The 27,271-nt window shown below is 41.8% G+C and overlaps 2 protein-coding genes across 3 annotated transcripts in view; one reads left to right on the forward strand and one right to left on the reverse strand.

The window, feature by feature from the left end:
- Positions 1-260: 260 nt before the first annotated feature.
- On the reverse strand, positions 261-11,680 carry MRPL39 (mitochondrial ribosomal protein L39). The gene is made up of 10 exons (XM_038147237.1): positions 11,399-11,680; positions 9,931-10,137; positions 9,569-9,708; positions 8,826-8,925; positions 7,481-7,548; positions 6,095-6,207; positions 4,510-4,575; positions 3,151-3,304; positions 2,096-2,143; positions 261-1,438 (listed from the first exon to the last, which is right to left on the reverse strand). Exons 1-10 carry the CDS (start codon positions 11,676-11,678, stop codon positions 1,352-1,354), a joined length of 1,263 nt encoding a protein of 420 aa, XP_038003165.1. The 5' UTR covers positions 11,679-11,680; the 3' UTR covers positions 261-1,351.
- A 13,600-nt stretch (positions 11,681-25,280) lies between these two features.
- The window catches only part of JAM2 (junctional adhesion molecule 2), a 45,848-nt gene continuing 43,857 nt past the window's right edge, over positions 25,281-27,271 (forward strand). Inside the window, exon 1 of one of the 2 annotated variants that reach the window (XM_038128874.1) lies at positions 25,281-25,484. In XM_038128874.1, the coding sequence (XP_037984802.1) occupies positions 25,430-25,484 (55 nt within the window). In that variant the 5' untranslated portion in view covers positions 25,281-25,429. The remainder of the gene's footprint in view (positions 25,485-27,271) is intronic. The other variant, XM_038128884.1, reaches the window with a different exon arrangement.

The following is a 27,271-nucleotide window of genomic DNA, read 5'->3' on the forward strand; positions in this document are numbered from 1 at the left end:
GAATTCTGGATGCCCAAAATAGCAAGCAGACATCATAGCAAGCAGGGGGCTTTCTGGGTTGTAATAGAACAAGCTTAAGATTTAAAACAGACCACCTGGATTGGATCCCAAAATTCAGACAGCAAAATTTCACCAGTCTTGGGTCAATCAAAGATGGCAAGTACTGCATTAAACAACAAACAAAAGCCAACCAACCATGCAAGCAAAACTAAAATAAAACCACAACAAAACCCAATAAAACACCACAATGAGCGATCTTTTGTGTTTCTTAAGACAAGAAACAATGCCTTCTTCTTCAACAGCACCAGAACAACAGGTTCAAAACCAAAGTACACGCCAGCAAGTTCAATTTAATGAAAATATACAGAATGTGTAAATGCATATATGTGCATTGAAGGTAAACTTTGAATCAACAGTTTTATTTAAAAAAATAAGCATCTGATGCCATTATAAACAGTCCTCTGCAACATTAATCAAGAGGAAAAAAACCCATCTGTTTTCCAAGTATCCTGAGAAAACATGGGTTATACCTAAATGTATTTTACTGAACTACTACCCTGCTCTCACAAAACTGTGGTGTCAACTGATTAGGAACCATGTAAAAACAATAACTGGGATGAAATTCAGAGAAAATATTTGCACTTCAAAAAGTAATAAAAACTTCCTCTGGTATAATGAGAACAGTTCTAATGAGTTAGGGATGAAAATACAAACCATCAGAAAACATCATCTAACAAAACCCCCTTGCAAAATTTAATTGAAGTCACCATATTTAAATATCAAACAAAGAAAATGCATAATAAATCTTAGCACACTAGGGATCCAAGTAAGGAACTAAATTCTTGGTATTATTCTGGAAAATTATCTTTAACAGCACTTGTGCATCAGAAAGAAATCAGTAAACTCCAAGAACTTTCTGGCTTCTACATTCTACTATTTTTGTATTGATTTTGTATTTTTGTATTGATATCAATTTGTATTGATAAAACAATGGCAATTACACCTTTAGATACTTCTCAGGGTATCTTTTTAAGATACTATTTGTCTCAACTTTCGGTTGCAGTAGACAACAATATATGGATGGGTACATACAATTAGTGCTGTCACGGTAAGGACGGGGGCAACTTGAAAGTTATTGCAGATAAAAAATTAACTTCCCTCCACCCGCCCTTTTTTTCTTTAAGGAAACCTTTAAAGTGGACTGAAACATTTGTGTACACCTGTGTCTATACTTAGCTATGATTTATGTCACAGAATTCAAATTAATTACCCAAGACATTTTTGTAAGAGGTACAAATGAGTCATGTAAAAATACATGGTTTATTATGTACATTTAGAGGTTCAACTTAATTTAAATTGATACATGTTTTCCTTCTTCAGTTCCATCTTTTTCCTCAAGACATTGTGCTGCTGTTTCCAAATATTCTTCTTCAGTGACCTGCAGAAAGATATCAATTCTGTTATATTTTTAAAAATTATTTCACTCTCCTTGATCCTGAAAATCTTCCCCTCATACTGTCACTGTAACAAGAAAGGACAATCTACAAAGACTATTATCTTCTCGAAAATTAAACAACCTGAAGGACAAGAATAATCAAACTAAGTTCAGGGAAGATGCCACGGGGCAGGCTCAGAACATATCCATGGCTAACAAGTTTCAGAAGACATTAAGTACATTTTTTTCTGTCTCTTGCCAAACAAGCAAGTAAAATTGTTGATCGAAAGGCTCTACAACAGCTGCTTATCAATTCTTACAATGACTTCCTATGTTTAAATATATCTTGATAGTGGTTATTTGGTTACATGTGGGTTATAATATCTTATAGTTCCATTTACCTTGAAGTATTTTTTAATTGGACAAATCATATCAATCAAATAGTATATGTTTTTTAATTGGCACAATGCTTTTTAATAACAGACCTCAGAAACAGTACTACCACATCCTCTAATAAACAAGAAATATTCATCTGTGAATATTTCCATTCCCAAAGATATGTTCTTGAGTATACTACATACCTCTAATCATTCAAAGTGTCCTCTATCAGAGCATACCTCTGTATGTGGTAACCTGTACTGCACCTCTAGTGAAACTTACCAGCCTCTTTGATCTTTCCAGCAGTTTGTGCCACACAGTGTGGTGAGCCTGTGTGAAATGTCATTAAATGATGTTAGCAGAGGTAAAAGATAAGATTATCATAGAATAGATTTGACAAATGTATAGAAATGATGGCACAAAACTATAATAATGCCCAGTTCAAATGTTCCATTTTAACAACTTAAAATTTTGTAGTCCAATTTGCCCATATTCATGTGGAGGACTTGAATAAATGTCTACCCATCACATGCCCCACCCCTGAAGTGCTCATGACCAGGCTGAATGGAGCTCTGAGCAACCCAGTCAAGTAGAATGTGCCCCTCCCCATGGAAAGGGAATTGGAACAGTATGAACTTTAGGGTTCCTTCTAACCCAAACCATTTTATGATTCTATGATTCATCCACTGTGTGGAATCCTTGAGAAATTAATTGGCAAAAAAGGGAATTATGCTTAAGAAGCAGAGATCAGCTGAGGAACTCTTGAAAACTTCCCCAACTAAGACAATAGTACATGTGCTAGATCACAAGGTCAAAACCATGTAAGTCAACACAAATGGGAATAAAGACTCCTGCATCCACCTTCAGTTCTTTGCTAAATACTCGTTAGAGCTAGGACATTTTTTGTTGTTGCTACTTTTTACTTCAGTGTCATAAAATTCTTTGAATGGTATATTTATCATGAGTATAAATACAAAGTTCTCCTCTTTGAAGCACGGTCAGTAGCCTAGATGTCAGAATACTGGCATGCACAACTTAGGCAAGCAGAATGAAATATCCATGCAGGAATTATACAACCAAAACAACACCTTCCACACTGAAAAATAACATCATCGGACCTCTCATGCAAACTTTTCTAGTTCTGACTGCACATCCACAACTGTTTCAGGAAAATGAACCCCAAATATCCAACGTAGTCACCATCAGGAGCCCTCCCTTTCTATGGCTCTCAACTATGAATTCTGTTTAGCTACCAACACAGCACCTAACAAAAACAGAAACAAAGGTAAAATGCTCTAATTTAAAGAAGGAAAACCTGTGCAAAATTGATTACTTACCTTCAAATGGACTGGCAAGGACACACCCTGGAATCTCCTTATCAATTCAGACTGGTCAGTCTGAAGATTATGGGCTGCTGTTATCTCATACTGGAAACAAAAACTTGTCCTTGGAATATGAGGACCTTCACTAACATCTACAAAGTCACCAAACCTAGGGGGGACAAAAAAATTGAGTTTATATGCCAAATATATTTGGAGCGAAATACAAGGAGATTAGGTTTTATTTTTGATTAGCAAATTCCAATCAACAGCAAGAAAATCCAAACAAATCCCAAACCAAACCTAAACAAATCTCCAGCTCAGCATTTTTAAGCTTCCTAAACCAAAAGTACAGGTCACACAATTTCCTTAAATGAACTTAGAAAATTTAAACCTCATGTCTAGGAAAGGATCTTACGTTTAAAAAGTCTTTGATGCCATGTTGGCTCTAGAACTGGAGTAACTGTCATTCACTAGAAAAAGACTTGTCTCCAAGATTACCTGTTTTCCATAGTACAGTGTTTACAACCTGCAGAGTTATTTCCCTTTCTAGTTCTTGGAAAACTGGAAATCAATTAAGAAAAGAGAGACAGCATAGTACAGCAAAAAAATACTGAAAATGAACCTCTCCCAGAAAGCAATAGGTAAGCCCATTTTCCCCTTTATTGAGCAAATCAGAGTGGGAGGAAGGAAAGAATGACACAACATTGTTCTAACATTTCAAGAACCACCACTGCAAAGACATCTCTTCCTTTAGATAAATGATGCTCCTTAAGATAGAACAAAAACAAATTAGGAATTCTTTAGACATCTACACAACTGAATATCCTACAACAGCCTAAGACAGAGAACTGCCTGAGATACATTATCCTTCTTCCAGACTAAGAACTCTGTATCTTACACTGTATTCCCAGGATGCTGTTCTATTCTCATCTCCACCACTACAAAGCAGTAGATTGCAAGTTAGGAAGATTTCGACAACTTTGAAAGAAAAATACATTATACAATGCTAACTCTTGTTTTCAAACCAGTATTCAGTTTGGATTTTATTTAGCCTGTCAAGCTCCACAAATTTATTTAGTATTCATGTAAAAGTACTAAAAACAGTAAGACTTCTCTGGCACTTACCACCCTCAACACAGTAAGAAAGAGAAACGTAGTATCACAAAGTATCACAAAATAACAGTTATATTAAAAAAACCAAGCAGGCAAACCACACCAACAACTTAAGACAGACCACAGACAGTAATGAATACAAGTGACCTTCAAATTTAAAACCATCCCAAGTAACTTGCTCTTTTCCATTGCAGAGAGTACTTGAAATATACTCAAATGTTCCAGTGAATCATTACAGAATGGGAGTTCAGTTTTGCTTACCTATGTAATGGTACAATTCCTTCCATATTCTGAGCAGCTTTTCTTTCTATCATCTCCATTTTGTATCTGGACAAGAAAAAAAAATATTTTAAAAATCCTCACCTCTAACACCTTGTTCTTATAAGAGCACTTCAGAAACTAATTTAAGTCATTTAAAATTCCTAAAAATTGTGCTTGTATTAATGTGAGCTTTGAGGCTGGTTTAAATTCCTAATGAGAACACATAATGATATGCTTCATTAACAGACCTGTTAGTTAACCTCAGTTCATGGAAAAATTACAGGGATTTTACTGAACACTACTGAAAGGCACTTTAAAAATAGTGCAATCATCAGGCACAGCCAACATGGGATCCTGAGACAGGATGTTTGGGAATGGATTCATACTGTGCTGGGAGGCGGTCCAAACTGGACACTAGGAAGCATTTCCTTAGAAGACAGTGCTCAAACACTGAACAGGCTTCTTGGAGAGGTGGTTGATGCCCCAAGCCTGGTCACTGATTAAGAGGCATCTGGGCAATGCTTTTAATAACTTGCTGTAACTTGTCAGCCCCACATCAGTTAGGCAGCTGAACTAGGTGGTTGTTGTAGGTCCCTTCCTATAGAAACATCTATTCCAGTCTATTCTGTGCATATTTTATAGGAGGGCTATGCTCCCACAGCAGTTTTATTCAGAAAGATACAATGGACCTACTATTACAAATAAGAGTTTTTCAGGTCACCTGTAAGACTAGAAGACACCACGACACCACCTAAACTGACTTGATGCAATGTGTAGCCCTTAACAGCTGGTTGCTGCAATGCAGGGAAGTGTTCTCTGTGCTTTCTATACACAATATCTAAAGGGACCATCAAAAGTCAGCTCCCATCTGCTGTCAATGCAGCCAACAAAGTGGAGATGATGATCCATATGTCACATTAAAATGACCTTCAGCGTTAAGCTAAAAAATTTGCTATTTTGCAACTAACTAACTTTAGTTTAATTTTGGTTCACAAAATAATAAATTATTTCTCATTTTCTCCTACATCTCTCCAACTGCCAAAAAGCTGTGGACCAGAAACATGGCTGAGGTATTTTTTCCAGCAAAGAAGACAGGAGGTTTTGAACAAACCTTTTTTTGTATAGCACAGACCAAAGTATTTTAGCCATTTTCCCCTGCACAATTCAAAAACTGCATTTCATTAAACCTTCATTTGAAGATACGAGGTCATGAAAAATACACATTTCTTTAAATATGGAAGCATTTCAGAAAAGGCTACCATGTCAAGGCTAACCACCAGAGTTTCAACTTAATAGCTGTGGAATCTTGAAGCTCACTAGTGAACAAAAGAAGTCTTTCAGTTTGTCACAAAACTGCATCCAGTAAATGTGCCTGGTGTTAGCCTCTGAAGAGAACAACAAGAACTAAGTAAATTGGTGTGAGTAAGTTGGTGGGAAGAGAATGGAGGCAGGCTCATTCAGAGCAGCGGGAGAAGTACCTTCTTACTTCACCCATTACATCTAATTTTAGATTTATAAAACCAAGCAGAGATTTGACTTGATTTCTAATTGCCTCTTTGAAAGAAAAGCAAATTCAGACACTCACTTATTATGCTGAAACATTTCACATGCTACTTTTGCTTCAACATGCAGTGTTTCAAAGGGCAGGTCTTGATGGATTAGCTTTTTGGCATCCCTTGTAAGAGAACAGAAGTTGTCCTAATAAAAGAACATAAAAACTATAACCACCTTTTCACAGCTGTAGTAAACAGATAAAGCACAGCAAACACTAAATATTAGTAGAAGCAACAAAGATCATCTACTATAAACCCTAAATACAGTAATTTTGCTGTCGGAGTGTCTTACTATTATCATAAGAGCACTACAGATCATCACTGTTTTAATGGACAGACTCAATGGCCAGTCATTTCAATGAGAAATAGGCATTTTTTTCCATCAAAAACAATATATATTAATTAAACTTCCCATGTAGGCAGTTTAATAGTAGGTTTTCCCTACATGGTACTACATACACAGTCTTGCTACTGTTGAATACCCATCTATAAATCTTGTTTCCCAGAGTAGTGTCTTCACTTATAAACAAGCTCTATTATGATAGATCAAAGCAAAAAAAAGGTACTGAATATTTAATAAATAAAAATTTGTCAGCTTGGACCAGAATCTGAGGTTCTGCATAATTCAAATTTACTCGTAAATAAGAAATTGTTATGAGGTGGAATTACATTTAAATGTCATGTAGAAAATATTTCTAACTAAATTACTTCAGCTACAAGATCATACTGAAGAAAAATTCTGCATTGTACCAGTACCGCTTTGCTAGCCATACAGCCCTCTGCTGGTTTTTGGGCACAAGAACAAGAATGGGCCCTAGATGGGTAAAATCTGTGATCACAAATGGTTCTGAGATTTAGAGCATTCAGATTATTAGATTTACTGCAGAGCATGAAACATAAGCAAGCTATTAAGGAGAGCTGCAGCTGAATGTGCTCACAGGTTTTATTCAACAACAAACCGATTCTGCAAACTACCAGAAAATATGCCTTATACACACTTTCATTTTCAGAGACTCTACTCACACAACGACTGTGGCTGCATCTACATTACCAGGCAAGAGCAGCTGAGAAGGAACAGATCTGTACAATAACAAATGACACTGAGATCCCAACGGCCCCATCAACTGTTTCTGAACTTGTACTTCAGACTAGAATTTTCTCTAGCTCCACAGACCTAAAGCCTGAAAGCATGTGGAAGACAGCACAAGGTTTATTTTTGCCTGAAAGGAAATGTGAGAGCACTCCGCCACAGCACCAGTGTGTGGTAAATGCAGAGATCAGCTCCCAAAGACTACTCCAAATGTGTACTAACAAAAAAAAGAAAAAAAGCTCTGTCTCTTCTCCCCTATCAAAAAATAGCAAGTGGACAAGGACACAAGCTCTAGAACTTTTTGGGCTTATGCCTGAAAAGTGCTTACCTTTGTTGGTTTCCAGTCATTCAGTTTATTGTCCAAAACCACATCATAACAGAAAGCTCCAGAGATCACTGCAATTCCAATCCAAAGATAAAAATATTCATGTTTGTAACAAAGTATGCATTTCACAATCATACCATATTCTTACAACAAAACAAATTAGAAGAAAAACATAATTACTTCTATAAATTCATCATAAAACATAAGTCTTCAGCTCTGATTATACTATAAAATGACAGATTGAACTTGTGTTGTTTTATTTTCATTACATTGAATGAGAAAGTAATTTGAAAGGAGTTTTAATGCAATGTCAGTATAATCGAATCCCAAAAAAGATTGGAAAAAAGAAATTGCTTCACAAAACTGCATCTAACACTGCAGAAAAAAACCAAAACCACTTACTTTAAAAATACTTCACCATTTTTCCATTGTATGCCTCACACAATAAGTGTGAGCTATTAAATTATAATGAGGAATTTTTTGCATAGAGAAATCAGACCATATTAGAGCTGTTTATCCATGACACAGGCAATGCACAAACTTCTGGTAAAGGCAACACAAATTTATTTGACAGCTGTTAGGACATAGCTTTGTGTATATTGAGTTATGGCTATTTAGAAATCAAATCTATGAACCCAGTATCACACTATATCTATACATGCAGTATAATGATATAGTTGAGTATATCCAAGATTATTCCAAATTCTGGTAGAACTGAAATATTTACCTGTACTTATAAATCACAACAAATGCTAAAATTGCTAAAAAGAGAAGCAGTTATACCACTCCACATGACCAGCAATCAACATTCTCATATATTAAATGCATAATTACACAGGTTTTGTTATTGAAACAACCTCTTCTCTTGTGCATTTTCTCACTTTCCTAAATCTTAAATCAGATCGCAGATGAGCAGAAGTTGTTACTAAGTTTGTTTGTACCTCAATAATCTTCCAGTTTGGTGCAGACATTGTCATTTTTAGAAACTCAAGTGATGGACAAGGTTATGCAGTTATTAGAGCAAATTCCACAGAAACATATCTGTCTCATCACATCTAGAAACCTTGCTCATGTCACTTCACAATACAGAGGTTTAGTTACTAATTTCAGCTATGAAATCCTAAATGGTCTGAAACCCAGTGGCCACACATACCTATTTTTCTGAACATTGATAACAAAATTGTTTTCAGTGTGGTTATTATAAATTAAAGGCAACTACAACAGCATATAATACACATATCAATGCTAAGTACCATTCATCATTGGAAATAATTTTTTTCTAAGTTTGGTTATTAAACACACACTTGAGAAGCAGCAAAAGACAATCAATATAAAACACTTTTATCACCTGGCACTTCTGGAGCTTTAACTAGCTTGACTGAGTACTCATCCTTGAATGCTCGCTTTAGCACACAAGCCATGATCATGGCACAGGAACGCCAATATGCCTGCAATGAGAATTTCAGAACTGGAATTTAATGCCTAGAAGCTAATTATTCCAAAAAAAATCCCCCAAAACTTAACTGGATCATGCACAAACCTAGCTGCCAACCCAAGCATTCCACTTCTGGAAGTGTTCAAGGCTAGGCTGGACAGGGCTGTGAGCGACCTGGTCTAGTGGAAAGCATCCCTGCCCATGGCAGGGGGTGAAACTGGATGAGCTTCTAATGTCCCTTCCAACCCAAGCTTTTCCATGATTCCATGATTACTTTCTTTAGTATTTAAACTTCTATTCAGAGATGATTCTCCAAACAGAATCAAATAAAAAAAAAATCAAAACTGCACTTAGAATGCAAGTCAGATGCAACCCTGGAGATATTTAAATCTGAAATCCCAGAATAATACAACAGTTGAAAGGAAAGCCAACAATTCACCTAGCCCACACACTAGTCCAGCTAATGATAGCCATGGTGCACCATTAAAAAGACATTAAAAATGTCTGAACTTTAATGACAACAAAGTTCAAGAAAGCAGACAGGCATGGAACTGAAAGGTGCACACAGAACCAAGAGGTCATAATTAGGGCCACCTGCAATGAGACAAGGTACAGAGAACCAGGGTCACCTACAATGGAACAAAATAAGAACTTACCTTGTTTACTTCCTCTGGATCTTCATCTTTGAAGGTAAGGAATTGAATTTCACATGATTTGGTCAGGGGTCTGTACATGTCCCAGATTTCACCATCCACAAAAGCCAGAACAGAGTTTTTGCAATGCCATTCGCTTAAATCTAAAGAAAATTAAAAAACCCTAAAGTATTAGTTAGTTATTAACCATATTTTTCAGGATCAGCAGTTCAGACTGCTGCATTTCTAACAAGTGCAAGTTTCATATTTGTAAATGACCTGAAAGGATGAACTGTGAAATAAACCTCCAAAAATTAACCGCTTCTATTTCAATTGGCAGCACTACATTCACCGTGAGGGGCTAGTTCAGAAGTCTATCCACTTACGCATGGCACAGTTATACGGCGTAGACAGAGCCTTGTTCATGACAAACACACTGCCAGGGTGCAACTTCCCAGTGTATTTCACCTCAATTTTCTCAATCCGTGGGTGAAGAGACAGTTGTCTCTCTTTCTCTTTGGTGAAGAGCTCATTACGCATCCGAACCACCTCATCAGGCGTCAGCTGAGAGAAAGCTGGTGTGGAGATGTACCCTGGTGATGGGAGAGACACTGAGTGAGCAATAATCCTGGAGTAAGCAATCCTGGAGTGAGTCCAGCAGAGCAACCCTCTTATGAGGAAAGCCCAAGGGAACTGGGGCTGTTCAGCCTCAAAAAGAGATGAGCGAGAGGGGACCTCATCAGTGTCCGTCAGTGTCTGCAAGGAAGGGTCAGAGCAGGGACCAAGCTCTGCCCAGCAATAGGACAAGAAGCAAGGGGCAGAAACAGATGCACAGAAGTTCCACATGAACACGAGGAACTTTCCTGTTCAGTGACCAAGAACTGGAACAGATTGCCCAGAGAGGGTGTGGAGTCTCCCTAACTGGAGGTATTTCAGAACCATCTGGATGCAATCCTGTGCCATGTGCTCTGATGATCCTACCTGAGCAGAGAGGTTGGACCAGATGACCCACTGTAGTCCCTTCCAACCTCAACCATTCTGTGACCCATTCTGAGGTTTCAAAGCCTCTTTATAAGGTTTTGGTTTCTACAACACTACCTATCACCCACCTGTCTGTCTCAATATGCACAAGGTAGCACTCCTACAGCTCCAGCAAGTGGCCATGCTGGGCCCCTGCACTGCCTGCCCAAAGTCACAACAGGAGACTCTGAGGCAACAAAAGGGGTCAAAAAGATGATGAGGTGTCTCAAGCATCTCTCTTATGAGGAAGGACCGTGGGAACTGGGTCTCTTTAGTTTGGAGAGGAGAAGACTGAAATGGAATCTCATTAATGCATATAAATATCTGAAAGGCAGGTACCAAGAAGTTGGTGCCAGACTCCTTTCAGTGGCAACCAGTGGTCACCAGTGGTGACCAGTGATGAGAAGCAATGGCCATAAACTAAAACACAAGAAGTTTCATTTCAACATGAGGAAGGAATTCTTTCCCTGGAGAGGGGCAGAGCACTGGAATAAGCTGCCCGGGGAGGGTGTGGAGTATTTCCTGGAGACATTCCAAATCCACCTGGACATATTCCTGTGTCACCTGCTCGTGGTGACCCTGCCCTGGCAGGACTGGATGATCTCCAGAAGTCTCTTCCAGCCCTAACTATCCTGGGTAGCTGGTCCTATGCAAAGGTTAATGTCGCTCCCTGGCTGCAAAGGCCTTTCCCTCAGACAGGCCAACTTCCTCGGGGCCTAACAAGGGCACCTCAGCCCCTGAAAGCACGGCCGTAGTACGAGCCTGAACTCGGCCCGGCCCCGCACTCACGGCTCCCGGCTCCCTCCCTCAGTACCGGCTCCCTCCCGCACTCACGGCTCCCGGCCCGCAGCCCGCGGGCGGCCCACGGCGCAGCCATGCTGTCGCAGCCCCGGTGCCACCGCCCCGGGCTCGGCCAGAAACACCGGCCGCAGCCGCGCGGTTCCGCCGCCGTTCCGCGCGCGGCCGCCGGGCGGCGGGAGCCTGCCGGGTGCCGGCTGTCACCGCCGCCTTCAGCAGCCCCACCACAACCCGAGCAACAGAACGTACTCTGCGCTGGAAGGGACCCGCAACGATCATCGGACGATCTCGTCCTGGTGGGTGAGAGGCTGGACATCCCTCAGCCGTGTGCTCTGGGAGCCCAGAGCCCCCCGTGTGCTGGAATCATCCAAAGCCCCCTGGGCAGCAGGGCAGGGAGGGGATTCTGCCCCTCTGCCCCCTCTGCTGAGACCCCACCTGCAGGGCTGCATCCAGCTCTGGGGTCCCAGCTCAGGAAGGATACGGACCTGCTGGAGCCAGGCCAGAGAAGGCCACCAAGTTTATCAGAGGGATGGAGAACCTCCGCTATAAGGAAAGGCTGAGAGAACTGGGACTGTTCAGCCTGGAAAAGAGAAAGCTTTAGGGTGTCTTAGCTGTGGCCTTCCAGCACCTGAAGAAAACTTACAGAAAAGAGAGGCAAGACTATTTACCAGAGCTTGTAGTGTCAGAAGAAGGAAAAATGGCCTGAATTGAAAAAGAGTAGGTTTAGATTAGATATAAGGAAAACATTCTTCCCTGTGAGGGTGGTGAGGCCCTGGCACAGGTCGCTCAGAGAAGCTGTGGCTGCCTCATCCCTGGAATTGTTCATAGCCAGGTTGTATGGGGCTTGGAGCAACCTGGTTTAGTGAATGGTGTCCCTGTCCATGGCAAGGGGTTGAAAGTAGATGACCTTCAAGGTCCTTCCCGACCCCAACCATTCTGTGAATCTGCAACTGTGGTTGCAGTCCAGCTCCTGGCCCTGCACAGGACAACCCCAAGAGTCCCACCACCATGTGCCTGAGACAGAGGTTGTGGAGTCACACCATGTTTGCCCAGAGAAATTCTGGAGTCTCCCTCACTGGAGATATTCCACAACCATCTGGACATAATCCTGTGCCATGTGCTCTGGGATGACCCTGCTTAAGCAGGGTGGTTGGACCAGGTAGTGTCTTCCAATTCCATTCTATGATTCTGAGAGCATTGTCCAAACACTGTGTGAGCTCTGACAGTCTTGGTGCTGTTTTCAGTGTCCTTTCAGTGTCCAGAGAGTAGTTCTGGGCATTACTCTAGGCAGGAACATAATAGAGAATGTTGTACCTTCACCATTGGCCGCCTGCTCCCCTTCACTAACACTGCCCACCTGCACTGGGTTTGCATGGCTAGGCTTTGGGAAGATGTGGCAGTTTCAGTTCGAAATTGGGCAGAAACACCAATTTCGTGTAGTGGTTTTGGTTTGCTAATTTGAGATTTTTCGGCCAATGCACTTATTAGTGTGGTGGGTTCAGTGCTGGCCAATCACTAGTGCACTCACTAGAATGTACTTACTCGTCTCCTTCTGTGAAGTAGGATTAGGAGAATGGCAAAGCAGGCTCAAAACTTTAAAAGGGTATAAAGAAAAAATTATTAACAGCAACTAAAAGAAAGAGCAGTAACAATCAGAACAAAACCTTCAGGACACTTCTCCTCCCCCTACAACCTTTTCTTTCCCACTGACAATGTAAAGAGACAACCTTAAAATTTTCAGTCAGTTTACCACCTCTAGAATAGTCTTTTTTTGGTTCATTTAGGGAGAGAAGTCCCTCATGTTAATGTTATGGAGACTTCTCTACAAGAAAACAGTTATTTCATGGCTCTCAATTTGTCATGAATAGCAGTTGCCCGGGGAACTCTGCAGTTGTAAAATTGCTCCCATGTTCCACAAGCTTTTCCTACAGCTGCATTTACGGGCCATGTGAAATTATGGGGTACTGATTTTAAGGTGAGCTGTTCAAATACAAAGGTTCTCATTATCTATCTCTGAAATCATCCTCATCTCTAGGAACAGAGATCTTCTTCTTCTCTCCCTGGGGGTACAGAATCTTCATCACTCTTCTCTCTCTGTTCAAACTTCTTACAGGATCACAGCTACTTTAACATCTACTTACTTTAGCATGAGGGCCTTTGCTCGATATCTACAATTTGAACAATTTCATCTCCCCTTACCTTCATGCATTATAGCTTTACAAGAGGATTTCAGCTTAAAACTAAAGGCATCTCCTCATCCCTCCCATCTGGGACTTGACATCTTCTTCCCTGACATCAGTGTTTTCATGTTGTTTCTTTACGTGTCTGCACTTTGTCTTGTTCTCTCACTTGAGGGAGGATTGAAGCACTGAAAGAGATAATATCCTGCCCGGGGCCTGTAGATGGTCACTAACCCCAGCTGGGCTCACCTTGGCAGGAACTGCAGCTGGGGCAGGGGAGCAACTTCGATCTCAGCAGCCAACACATGTGGGCTTCTCCTTTCCCCCTGCCTGGCAGCCAATAGCGGGGCCCAGCGAGTGCCCTGCAGCAGGAGCCGCCTGGCCCAGCCTGGCTGAGACAAGGGCAGGGCCAGCCATGTTAGCTCCTTGCTGGCCAGGAGAGAAAAGAGAAAGTTCACGGCTTTCTTTCATCTTTAAATGTGTTTTTCACAGAGGGGTGTATAGCTTTCCAGTGGTTCAATAGATCGTCAATTCCCAAAACCAACCACTGATTAACTTTCTATCAGACACGAAAGAAGCTGCCAGCAGCCTCTCCCAAAACATCACTTCCATGATGCAAAACTAACACATAAGCAGAACGGCGGAGCTACAGGGGAGCACCCCTCTATTTTTATGTGAGAAGATACCAGAAGCTTTCCTGGTGTCCAGCAGAGCCAATGCCAGCTGAATCTAAGGCAGACCCACTGCTGGCCAAAATTAACCTTCAGTGATAATGGTAGTGCTCATGGATAACAGATTTAAGAAGGGAAAAGAGTTACTCTTCAGCAGCAATTGTAGGCAGATAAGGAATGACTGAGAATGCATGAGAGGAACAGCCCTGCAGATATCAAGGTCAGTGCAGATGTGTTGTGGTGCGTGGTTTCTTTCATATAAGTAGAGATTGGTATGTTCTGTTCTCCCCCATTGTATGGTTCTGCCCTGGTTCCTCCTCCTTATCTGTTTGCTGTCAATCTTCCTGCCTCCTCCCCAATTGTCATGTTGTTGCTGAATCATTGTTATAACCCCTCCCCGGGTTCCCATCCATCACTCAGCAGCTCCACCTCATGCTCTAGAAGTTTCTATCAAATCTGTCGAGTGCTTGGATGGAGAGCCAAAGTCCCACCTTCTGAGTGACTTCATTTGCTAGCCGCATAATCTATCATTTGTGACCCTCCGTCCCCTTGCTTCCCCATTGGACATTGAGTTGTCTCTGCCCATGTTTCCACCCCTGTTCATATACCCATGTCAATCCCTCCCCTGGGTCTTTGTTCAGCTGGCCCCCCTGGAGTTGCAATAAACTGCACTTGCCCTTGAACAGAGTCCCTCTTTTCCTTTCACCTTGTCTCCGCTGCCTCGCTAGCGAATCCCAGCTAGGCGCCCTCTGGACGCCCCTGGCACATCTGGAGAGTGCCCCCCCGCTGCTACCTGCATGTGGAGCTAGCTGGAGCTGGATCTCCTCCCCTGCCAGGGGAGTAGAGAAGACGCAGCGTAGCACAGATGGAGAGGGAGAACGTGCTTCAGGCACCAGAGCAGAGGATCCACTGCCCACACTGGAAAGGTGTGGGTCCTCCTTATGAGGAGCAAGCAGCAGCAGAGACAACGTGTAGACTGACTGCAGCCCTCGTTCACCATCCTCCTGCGCCACTGAGGAGGGAAGGAGGTAAAGTTGGGAAATCAGGAGTAAAGTTGAACCCAGGGAAGAAGGGAGAGATAAGGGAAGACTTGTTTTTATTTCTCAGTTCCCTACTCTGATTTGTCAGTAAATTAAATTAACTTTCCTCAGTTTAGTCTGGTTTGCTGCTGATGGTCATTTGTATGTGATCTCTCAACCCGCAAGCCTTTCACTATATTTTCTCTTCCCTGTCCATTTGAGGAGGGGAGTGATAAAGTGGTTTGGGGAGCACTTGGTGTCCAGCCAAGGCCAACCCCTCACACCTCCCAGCAGTCCTTCCTCCCCAAAAGATTGAATGCAAGTAGAAACTAGCTGCTGCCCATGTAGGAAAACCATGGTTCACATAAAAAAATAAATTTATGAAATAACTGAAGAGTTCATTTTGATGCTTTACAGTTTAGCTGATGATGGTCTTCATTGCAGTCCTCAGCTGGCAGTGACATAAGTAGCCATCATGAAGCCAATGTCAGACTGTTACACTGAATTAGTGCCACTAAGAGCTAAAGCATGTAATTAAACTCAGCATCAAAAAAATAAAAGACATGGCATTTTCCACTGTGGGAAACACATCTGTGGAGCAGTGGGAAAGCTGGGTCCCCTTGGTTTGGTACCTGGCACTGTCTTCCCTCTTTACCTGGTGTCCTGGGTTGACTATATGATGCTTTTATCCCCATTCATCTTGTTCTGTTTATGCTGAATAATAAGTTTTGCACCTTTAAGACTTGTTCTGAGAGTGAAGTGGGGAGAGAAGAAGCACGCTGTTTGTTTTCAGACACTGCACTCACTCCTCCACATTCCTTCTCCTGGACTGTGTTGTCTGCAGATGGACAGACAGCGGGGCAGAGCTCTCCTTTGTTATAGTTAGTTTTAGCTAGCTGAGGCAGAGAAGTTCCCTGGACTGCTTTTTTTCCCTTTTCTTTGGACCTGTTTAAACCTGCTCCAGACTGAAAGCTCAGAAGAGCACCGGCAGCTCACACCTGTGGCCCACCGGGCAGGGCCTGGGCTGCAGAATTTCCAGCACTGGAGGGACTGATAAGAAAGAGACTGAGTGAGCCAAGCTGTAACCTGGGGAGGGGACTTTTCTGAGTTTGTCATCTCTTGGAGCAGCAAGAGGTTTTATTGTTTAATATTGTTTAGGTTTTATTGTTTAATAAACAGGTTTTTTTCCACTTTTCTCCAAGGACGTATTTTCTCCCAAACCAGTTGGGGGGAGGGGTCAATTGAATCTGCTTTTCTAGAGGAGCCCTTTGGGGGTTCTCTCCCAAATTTGCCCTGAACCAGGACACCTGGGCTCTCGTCCATAAAACCACGGGTGTGAGTAAGGTAGCTATTTGTGCCCTTGGTTACATTATTTGATAGGTTAAGAATTTCAGCAACTCAATCATCCTGGTTCCTCATTTTTAAAATGAGTTCAATACAAGTTACATAGAATGATGCCAATATTTGTGTAATTACACCTTAACTATACCATTTCTCCTATCAACTCAAGGAATCACATGCAGTCAATGGTCACATGACATAATCATGTGGTTTAATAATTTTGGTTTGAATGGTTAAAAAAACATAAAACATAACATAAAAGGTTACTAGAGTAGGGTATAAAAAGAACACTTTTATCCTATAAGGAGATAATTCAGAATGTTCAGAGAATCAGAGACAGAAACAACCCTGTTTTGTCACTCTGAGGGAGTATTGAATGACAGGAGTAAAGTCCTGCTTAATACTGCACACTTTATTTTACATATCTATATTAAACTGGCACTTTCTAATCTCTACAAGTATTTGCAACTTTTTTTTCAGCTGAATCTTCAGAAAAAATGATGGTAGGATATCTGCTCTGTCCTTTTACTTGTTTGGTGTAGCTCTGGAAGCACAATGTAGATTTTAAAAAATGTGGGATTGGTAACACACTCAAGACTATAAAGAGGAACAAGGTTATCTGCCTTTTGGTAACCCTCAGCCAACAGAATGACAGTGCAAAGCTGTACCACCCAGAGAAAATCAAAATGCATGCAAAATTGCTGGAAATTTCACCCAGGGTTCATTGAGAGCAGCTTTGTGTAGAAGGACTTAGGGTTGATGGTTGATGACAAACTGAAGACAAGCCAGCAGTGAGTGCTCATAGCCCAGAAAGCAAATTCTGTCCTGGGCTGCATCCAAAGGAGCTTGGGCAGCCCACTCTCAATGACTAAAGAAAAACAAAAAAGAGATCATTTAACAGAACTGTCCAAGAACAATTACAACCTACCAGTCTTCATAAAGCCCTTTAACTTCCAGGAAAACCATGTCTGTTATTTTATAATGGTCAGAAAATATGGGGTTTCCCTCTGAAGCAGCAGGAACCCTGTAATTGCTCTTATGCCATGGTATGTGACCCAACAGAAGTGTGTAAGCAACAAACCATGATTGTTTATCACCCTCATAGTCCCAAAGCCAGCTCTGAGCTCACTTAAAGATTGCTTCAAAAGTAAAATTGGCTTAAAAATTCCTGTGCCTCCCACTGCCATTCTTGCCTGTTTCTCACTGCTCATCCTCTAGGTAAACAACTGTAGCAGCACTGTACAAGGCACTGAATGCAAGGTCGCTGAAGTGATACAATTTGCAGGATGAATACTGCTGAAAGATAATGTTTTATTCATATGATTAACATTATTTCTTATAGTAATTTTCCTGCACAAGCAAAGTGAGAGCAGTAATCCATGGCCACAAGCAGCAACAGCCTTGTAAGACAACATGCAGTGTAACTACATCTTAAGAGGTGTGTTCTTCATAACACCATAGAATTACAGAATCATGGAATCACTGAAGTTGGAAAATACCTCCAAGACCATCAAGTCCAATCTTTAACTGAATTCTACTACATCTACTAAACCGTATGACAAAGTACCACATCTACTTCTCTTCTGATCACTTCTACCACTTCCCTGTGCAGCCTGTTTCAATGCTTTACAACCCCTTCTGTGACAAAATTTTTCCTAATATCCAACTTGAACCTCCCCTGGCATGACTTAAGACCATTTTCTCCTGTCCTATCACTTGTTACTTGGGAGTAAAGACCAGCCTGGCTACACCGTTCTGGGAGGTAGTTGTAGAGAATGATAAGATCTCCCAGACTTCTTTTCTCCAGGCCAAACAACTCCAGGTTCCTCAGCCGTCCCTCATCAGACTTGAGCTCCAGATCCTTCCCCAGCTTCATTGCCCTTCTGGACATGGTCCAGCACATCAATGTCCTTCCTGAATTAAAGGGCCCAGAACTGGACACAGGTTTTGAGATGGGGCTCACCAGTCGTGAGTGCAGGGAGTGGTCGCTGCCCTGGTCCTGCTGGCCATACTTTTTCTGACACAAGCCAGGTGCCATTGGCTTTCTTGGCCACCAGGTGCTGCCTCATGTTCAGCTGCTGTAACCAGCGCTCCCATGTCCTTTTCCTGCTTTCCAGCCACTCTGCCCTAGCCTGTCCTGCAGGGGGTTGTTGTGACCTAAGGGCAGGACGTGGTAATTGGCTTGGTTGAACTTCAGACCACTGGCCTCAGCTCATTGATCTAGCCTGTCGTGTTTCCTCTTGCAGACCCTTCCTGCTCTCTAGCAGATCGACATTCCCACCCAGCTTGGTGTTTTCTGCAACTGACTGGGGATGCACTTGCTCCCCTCATCCAGATCAATACAAAGATATGAAACAGGGTTATCCCCAATAGTGAGCACTGGGGACACCACTGGTGAGCAGTTGCCAACTGGATTTAACACCACTCACCAGAATTCTGGGCTCTGCTATCCTGGCAGAGCATTCTTTTACCCAGTGACCAGTAAAGCATTATTAACATTGTGATAATAATTCTGAATTCTCCACCAGCAGCATTGTGGCCAATGCATTGTCCACTGTTGCTTAGGCTGAATTGTGTCCAGCAATGCCATCCTATGTGATGGATCTTTTTTGGAAATGGACCTTTAATTGCTACTGAGCTGCCTACTCAGTGGCAGTAATCTTGCAAATTCAGTTCAAAAAAAATAAAAAGGCATTGATTCTGTACTTTGCAAGTAAAATATAAAATCGTACAAGACATTCCAGAAAATGAAGGTGGGCTATAGGGGGTTTCACTGAAAAACACTACTGAGAACAAGTAATTTGTATTGCTCTTTACTTGTTCTACCCTTCTTGGTTCAAGTTTGGCAGTCCCATTAGGCATGAAATATTTTAACAGTCTAATAGCATTACAGGGTTCTATCACTACCCTAGTCCATTGCATTATAGCCAGGCAACTAATCCATGGCATGCTCTGTCTTTAAACAGCCATCAATGACAGCTTGGAGGAAAAAATAAAGTATCTGAAAATACTTTTTTGCTTCTTTTCTCAAAAATATACTTGCTCAAAAGCTTTGAAACTTTTTCATTTCAAATTATAAAACAAGCAGATAATCTGTCAGAAAAATCAGGTTTTTTTCCCCAGATATGAGTTAAAACAATTCACATGAATCAGCTATAAAAAATAATAAAAAGCCACAGAACTCAAAAGGAGACAAGGTCTTCTGTAACCAGGGGAGTGGACAGACATTAAAGCAATACCCCAGGACATTGTAAGAAACCTAGTGTGGTGATAACTAAAATTGCAAAAGAAAAAAGTGTCCCTTAAATTGGAAATATCAGCCAGTCTACACACTTACATATGGCTGCTGATTATTCTTTACACTAAAGGGCAAGGCTTTCAAGGTGATAAATTCAATGTACTACAGGCTGGCAGTCAAAGCTGCGCAAAAAAATGCATAGCATATCAATCAATGGATTTTAGAAAAAAAAATTGTGATACGGATTGTAAAATATGCACATTGGCAGTTGAGCTAATTTAAATGGAGTCTGTTTTAGCAGTTTTACAAAATAGTTTTCCATTAGCTTGTCCCATAGCTATGCCTAGGATCACATCAGAATGGTCACTTCACAGCTGTGTGCTACTGTATTTAGCATTTATTAGAGCAAATATATGTGACAACAATTTGGTGTGCTTAGAAAAAAAGATGTGCACAGAGATCTTACGCACAGGCTATGCACCAAATCTCAAATGGCATATCTGACCATCTCAAACATAACATTTCTCTTTTTAGAAATATGAAAAAATCTGTTTCTTCTTCATTAAATATGGAAAAATATTCAAAGGTGTCTTCTTGATCAAAACCTGAACCACGTGAGTTCCAACAACAGTAAGCTCTCGACTGTCCATACAAAGAATGACAGGCATGCTTATGCACAGGAACACTTTTTTTTCTGTGTCTTTCATTTTCTCCCCTTGTGGCTCCATATTCTACGTCTTCCCCACTGCTACACTTATCATTGTCAGGCACTGTTATCAGCAAACTTGCTGGGTTGTCTTCTATTACAGATGAACCAAGAGACACTAAAACATTTAAAGAGCAATCATGGTAGGAAAGCACAGGAAGAAAAAGGAAAAGCGGCACAGAACTGTAATCCTTTATGCTTTGACTGGCATTTCAGTCTGCAAACAAGAGAACAGCTACTCCCAGTTCATCAGACATCTATAATACCTTCTTATCAACAGGATAAAAATATGTGCTTTCCTACATGGTATGAGGGTTGCATTATTTAATCTATTTAAATTCAATGAGTAAACTTGAGATATGCCTGACTGACTAGGGAAACATTGTCTTTCATTAAACTTTTTTCTGAAGTTATTTTTAATGGCAATGCAGGGATGAACATTCATTATCTCTCCTGCAGCTATCTTCTAGTCTGGCATATGTGAGTCATAACAGAGAAGAGATTACATAGAAATTAGCATCTTACCCTTCAAGGTGGTAATTAAACAGCCAGTTCTCTTCATGTACTGCATTGCTTTTGCTCCTCTTGTATGCAGGTTTTTGAGAAGAAGAATAAGTCATCTTCCTTGGTAATCTATCTGTGATAGGTGTTTGAATATCTACATTGCAACCAAATATAGCAGTGCTAATTTATTATACTGATTTTTTGTTGTTGTTGTTTTACATTAAGGCTATTCTAGAAATCAGCGTGCAAATTGTAGAAGAATAAATCTAGAGAGATTTTGTTCCCTCTGCAAAATAAAATATATTTGGAGTGGACAAATCACCAAAAGGAGGATTCTCTTAATATAACTTAATTTCTCTTTATTCAGTTTTAGCTAGGAAAGATGAAATGTTTCCCAAGTGAAGAGCCAGAGGCTTATGGTCTTTCACAGAATTTTTACAAATTATTTTTCAAAAAGTTTTTCTGTTAGGTGAGGAGAACAGAACTCTTCGACAATGTGTCACAGACTGAAGTGGTTCATGCCTGAAACATTGTTATGAAGCAGTTTTGCCCGTTATAGCAAAAACTATATAAAGATGCTACAACCTCAGAAGCCCATCCCTCCTTGAAGATGCCTGACTGGAACTTTGCACTGTGAGTTAAGCAGCCTAGATAAGATGAATGCAACGTTATTTTCAATCATCTCAAGTCTGGGGAGAAACAAACAAGGCTGAGGGAAATGAATGCATCCACAAGAAAGCCAAACCCAGCAGAGAAACATCCCTGGCTGGTTTTGGGGTGGGGGATACCACAGAGGCCAGGTTAGCACAGACTCCCTCCAGCTGAGGGGTGAGGAGGAAATTTCGGAAGTGTGGTGTAACTTCTGGTCAGAGGCAGTGAACACCCACACTCCCTTACACAAACTGGCCCAGCTGTGAAACCCTTAACCCCACAGGCCACATCCACAGGACATTCACATGGGAGGCAGCTGAGTGGGTGTCATAACTGATCAAAGATCCTGAAAGCGCTCCCCAGAGGCCTTGCACCACAGGACTGCATGGATTCAAAATGATGCAACAGATCCAGAGTCTGCTCCAAGAGACTGCCTCCTTCCTGGGGAGGTACCTGGGCATTCTCAGCTGGCCTGGCCTGAGTGTATATTAATCCATCCTATGCTTTTCCGGGGGGAACCTTCACCACCAAGAAGAACAGCTGGAGAGGATCAACAGAACATCATCGGGATTCACACAGTTGTGATTTTTTTTTCATCTGTCTCTGTCACTCTTTCTGTCCCCCTGCCTCCTTTCTATGTCGTTTTTTCTCCTTCTGTATCTCATTCTATCTCTGTCTCTCTCATATTTATAATTAAATAAAACCCATATTATTGACTTTGGCATATGGTCTTGTTTGCACCTCATTTCAAGCAGAGGCATTTCTAATAACTCTAAAAATTGGACCATAACACAGTGATGGTGCAATAATAAAAGAGGCAAACTCATTATTAGAACAGATTATCATCAGCACTTCACGTTTCCAATAGAAAGTTTCATTAAAAAGAGGAAGAATTCCATTGCAATGTAAGAATGTAGATTTATCTGAAACATTGCCTAATAAAATGAGGAGGGCACTCTTTCATTTTATTAATTCCTGGGATTGTTACAAAACATCCAAATCTTGAAATTATGCTGCAATTACACTCAATTTTTCAAGGCTTTTCTATTCAAAGAAAGTAGAACAGCTATCACAAAATAAGAGAGCTATTCTTAACTAGCATTTTGTGTGCAGATGTTAATTATAGACTATTTTTATTATTCTAAAAAGGAATGTCTATGGAAAGTTCTCCAATAATAACTGTTAAACTGAGCATCTCAAACAAATTCTTCCATTTTGGGCTCTATGTGTTATTTAATGAAAACTTTTCTACTTCAACTTTAAAAGGTAAAAAATATGGATAGCAGTCTTGTGTCCTTCTAACAAAGTACTTAACAGTATTTTTAAGAATACAGTTGTTGAGCAAAGTACATAGAGAAAAACTGTATATATTGAATGAACTATATGTATTACAACCACTTTTCCAGTAATTCTGTAAATGCCTTCAAAATACTAACATTTAATTGCTGGTGTTTCCTGTAGTTATGTAAAGCAAGTGGAGAAACCATGATCTAGTAATTGCTGAAATAAAAGAAGGGAATGGAAAGAAAATATGAACTGTACTAGAAAAAAACAGAGAAATGTGGGGGAAACACTAGGAATTTGCTTCACTTGCAAGAGAAATGAAACAGTGAACAGAAGAAAGGAACTTTAGTCTGTCCTCATGCTTGTATAAAACCTTTTCATTTAAGTGGATTTACTATAGTATAAGAGCAGTGTTAATGAATCACAGAAATTGCAGAAAGCTTTAGGTTGGAAGGGACCTTAGAGTGCATCTCATACCACTCCCTGCCATGGGCAGGGACATCTTTCATTAGACCAGGTTGCTCAGAGCCCCATCCAGCCTGGCCTTGAACACTTCCAGGGATGAGGCAGCCACAGCTGCTCTGGGCAATCCATGCCATCATGCTCTTCCATATGTGTAAACCTAAATTTTCCCTCTTTCATTTTGAACCCATTATTCCTTGTCCTGTCACTACATTTTCTGATGAAGAGTCCCTCTCCTGCCTCCCTTCAAATATTAGAAAGCTGCTGTGAGTTGTCCATGCAACTTTCTCTTTTCCAGGCTGAACAGCCCCAAATCTCTTAGCCTGTCTTCACTGGGGAGGTTCTCCAGCCCCCCCATCACCTTGGTGGTCTCCTCTGGACTCACTCCAACAGGTCCATGTGCTTTCTGTGCTGGGACCTCAGAGCTGGATGCCGCACTCTGGGTGGGGTCTCACCAGAGTGGGGTGGAAGGGCAGAATCCCCTCCCTTCCCTACTGCCCATGGGGCTTTGGATGCAGCACAAGGGGGGAGGGGGGGGTTTGGGCTTCCAGCACACACAGCCAGGGCATGTCAGTTTTTCATGAACCATCAGTATTAATAACATCCTATTGCCTATCCTTTAATTTAATTCCATACTGCCATTTCTTAACATTCCCCATGTTTATAACTTTTCCCCCAGACTCTTGCTGTATTTAAATGTTATATCAAGACAACATTTCCATCATTGTCTGACTAAATAGTAAAACAGTCCTACTGAAATCAATGAACCTTTGTACTTGCCTAAAGCTATGATGTGCTGGGACACACAAAAAAAACTTTTCTGTTTTTAATGGGACAGTTTTGATTTTATTAAATGCATGTCATGATGCCAGTAATATATACTGGGCATACATACATACATACATATATGTATGCAGATTTTTTTTAAAGGAGTATTACTTGTATTCTGTACATATTTTTTCCATGTGAAAAATAAACTAAGAAGATTTTGCCACAAAGAGCATCATGGCATCCTACTTCCTTGCTCTCCCATTAAAATAGCTGTTAGAGATTTTATTTATAAATGATCTTTCTTCATTTTGTTGCCCTCTAACAAAATATAGCCGACATTGCTGTTCTGATTTCCAAAAAAATACTTGTGATACTTTTCTTGTTATAGAGCTGCTTTACATCAGTGGTAATGCATTTCTAAGATGTCATTGGAAACTACTCAGATACACAATTAACTGTCAAGATGAGTAATTTTCCTTGATTCATAAATTTAAAGAACCATTACACCACCTGTATATTTAACAAAAACCACTCCTGGTCTGGTATAAAATAACAACATTATAAAAATGTTTTGAAGGTCACCGTGTGACCCATCTCCTGCTGTAGGTGGGATTCTGTCCAATCCAGCTGTACAGAGAGGCACAAGGAGTCACTGTGACTTCTTTCGCCTTAAAACAGCGCCTCGCCCTCACATGGCTTTTTTGTTAGCCGGAATATCCAAATGTTTGTTCCGTGATTTCAGCCCGTTATCCCTACTTCCTCCCCGGGGGGATTTGCCTGAGAGAAACACACCGACAGGGACAACGCTCTTCTTTGAGATATCAAATCTTTTTCTAACGAAAAGTTTATTCTGTTGCAACAAATGTCCTTGAGTTTATGAACATGTCGCCGCTTAAAAAATAAATTAATTAACAAAACGGAGAGAACTTCTGAATTCAACACAACACAGTCCCCGGGATACGCGGGGGCATTGCGGGGGCGGTAGACGAGAGGGATGCTCTCGGAACCGCAGCCCGCCACGGCTCCCCGCTCCAGGGCGGGCGGGCGGGCGGGCTGGCGGCCAGGGCACATCCCCGCGTCAAGCCCCGGCTCCTGCGCTCGGAGCGGGGAGACGCCTCCTCGGACACGTTAAAAGTTTGGGGCGGCTCCGTCTTCGGAGGAGGCAGAGCACGGCCGGGTACTGAAAGAGCTCCGCGGGCGCTGAGCCCCGGGCACCGCCCCACGCCGCCGCCGCGGGAAGATGGCGAGCTGCAGTGTGCGCCTGCTGCTCCTCGTTTGCGTGGGGCTCTTGAGCTGTAAGTGGCCGCGTCCCTGTCCCGCGGGGCTGTCGCGAACCGCCGCCTCGGGAGCTCCCCGGGCTTCCCGACCCGCTACGGCGCGGGGCTGGGGGGGGACGGTCCCCGCGAAATCTCTGTGTGCATGTTGAGGGGGATGGCTCCTAAAGGTGCCGCTTCCCCTCCCTCATCCCGGAGCGAGAAGAGTCAAGTCGTGTCTCCAAGAACGAAACACAAACGAGCGCGTCCCCCGCCACAGCCGGGGCGGTATACGCTGATTCTTTCCATGTTTTCGCGCAGATGTAACCTGTTTAAGGCCGGCCTGGTTAAGTGCGAGTCAGCGGCCGTCTGCCGCCGTGCAAACTTTAGGATGCGGGCTGCCTAGTTTGTTTTTCTGATGGCCTTTGCAAGGTGAATGAACAAGGGACGGGAGCACATTTTCTGTTGCCAGCACTGGATGCTACGTCTTCGGAACAGACTTGAGTTTCCAGTATTGTTAAGGTCCTAACTCCTTAAAAACAAAAGGGTAAGGTTGGAATAAGATGAGCAAAGATTCCTCAGCTGGAAAGCACGCATAAATAATAGGGAAAAGGAGATATGTGCAGCACATATCTGCAGAGAAACACCGAATTAAAACTACTGTTAGTAGTGCCAGTTGTGATAAGGCTGTCACTTTCAGATCATGTTTTACAGTGCTTCTGTTCTATTCTTTTTGTGTCTTACTGATGTTTGGGGAAAGAGCTGTACATGAAAATAGTGCTTTGAAAATACTTATGTAGCACTGTCTTCCAATAAAATGACCACCTAGGACCAGCCCAGGATGGGTTCTCAATCCATTGTAGATGCGGAACATCCATGGTACTGATGCTGAGTATATTTTGAGGTTTACCTTTCATTCCTCTTAACATTACGTTACCTAAGAGAAAGCTCTGTGTGTGTAAGCTCCCTTTTTTTTTTTTTTTCATAGTCCTGCAGTGGAGATGCTTGAAGTTATGCATGTCTGATAGGTCTTTGGCTAGGAAAATTTTTTTTCCTCTCTTTTTTCTCCTACAAGACCTTACGGAAGTTGGGCTGTTAAATGAACAGCTAGAGCAGAAATTCTCGTTCACATAGTAACTAATAATAATAATAGACATGGTTTTCTTTTCTTTTTTTTCTAACTTCATTTCTTCTTAATTGCATGATATATCTGAGCAGGTGAAACTGCTGTGATTTTTTTTTTTTTTTTGGTGACAGGTTTCAGTGTGTTCAGGCTGCTCAGCCTTCTGGTTAGTCATCTGTTGGCAGTGCTGGCTTTGACTGCTGAGGAAATGATAGTGCATCAGAGTCTGGTGCCTACATTGTTACCAGACTTGGAGGTTTCTTCTTGGTGGGCTTTTTTTCCCTTCCTCTCCCAATTCCAAAGAAACCTTCGGTGGAAAGCAAGTTTACAAGCAAGGTGCTGATGAGAAGTCTTTTCGTGAAGAAAGTGATTGTAGGTGCATGGGTGTGCAAATTCCTGCTGTTTGTGGGAGCCAGAGGAAACCCAGGAAGAAATCCAGGCAACCAGAAGTCTGCTGCTGCTCCTGTGGCTGTAGTGTGTTTACATGAAAGTAAGGCTGAGTAATTCAGGTGTCCAGGTCAGGCATATGGGCTGAGCAGTCTCTTATGTGGGACCCATGTGCTCTGGAGATGGTAGGGAATGGGCAGAAACTAATGAGGAAAAGGAAGTAGTGGTTGATACCTCACAAGCAGCATAGGTGTTGGCCTCTTCTTCCAGGCAACCAGCAACATGGCAAGAGGACACAGCCTCAGGCTGAGTCAGGGGA

This window comes from Motacilla alba, chromosome 1, assembly GCF_015832195.1.
Source record: "Motacilla alba alba isolate MOTALB_02 chromosome 1, Motacilla_alba_V1.0_pri, whole genome shotgun sequence".
Lineage (NCBI taxonomy): Eukaryota > Metazoa > Chordata > Aves > Passeriformes > Motacillidae > Motacilla > Motacilla alba.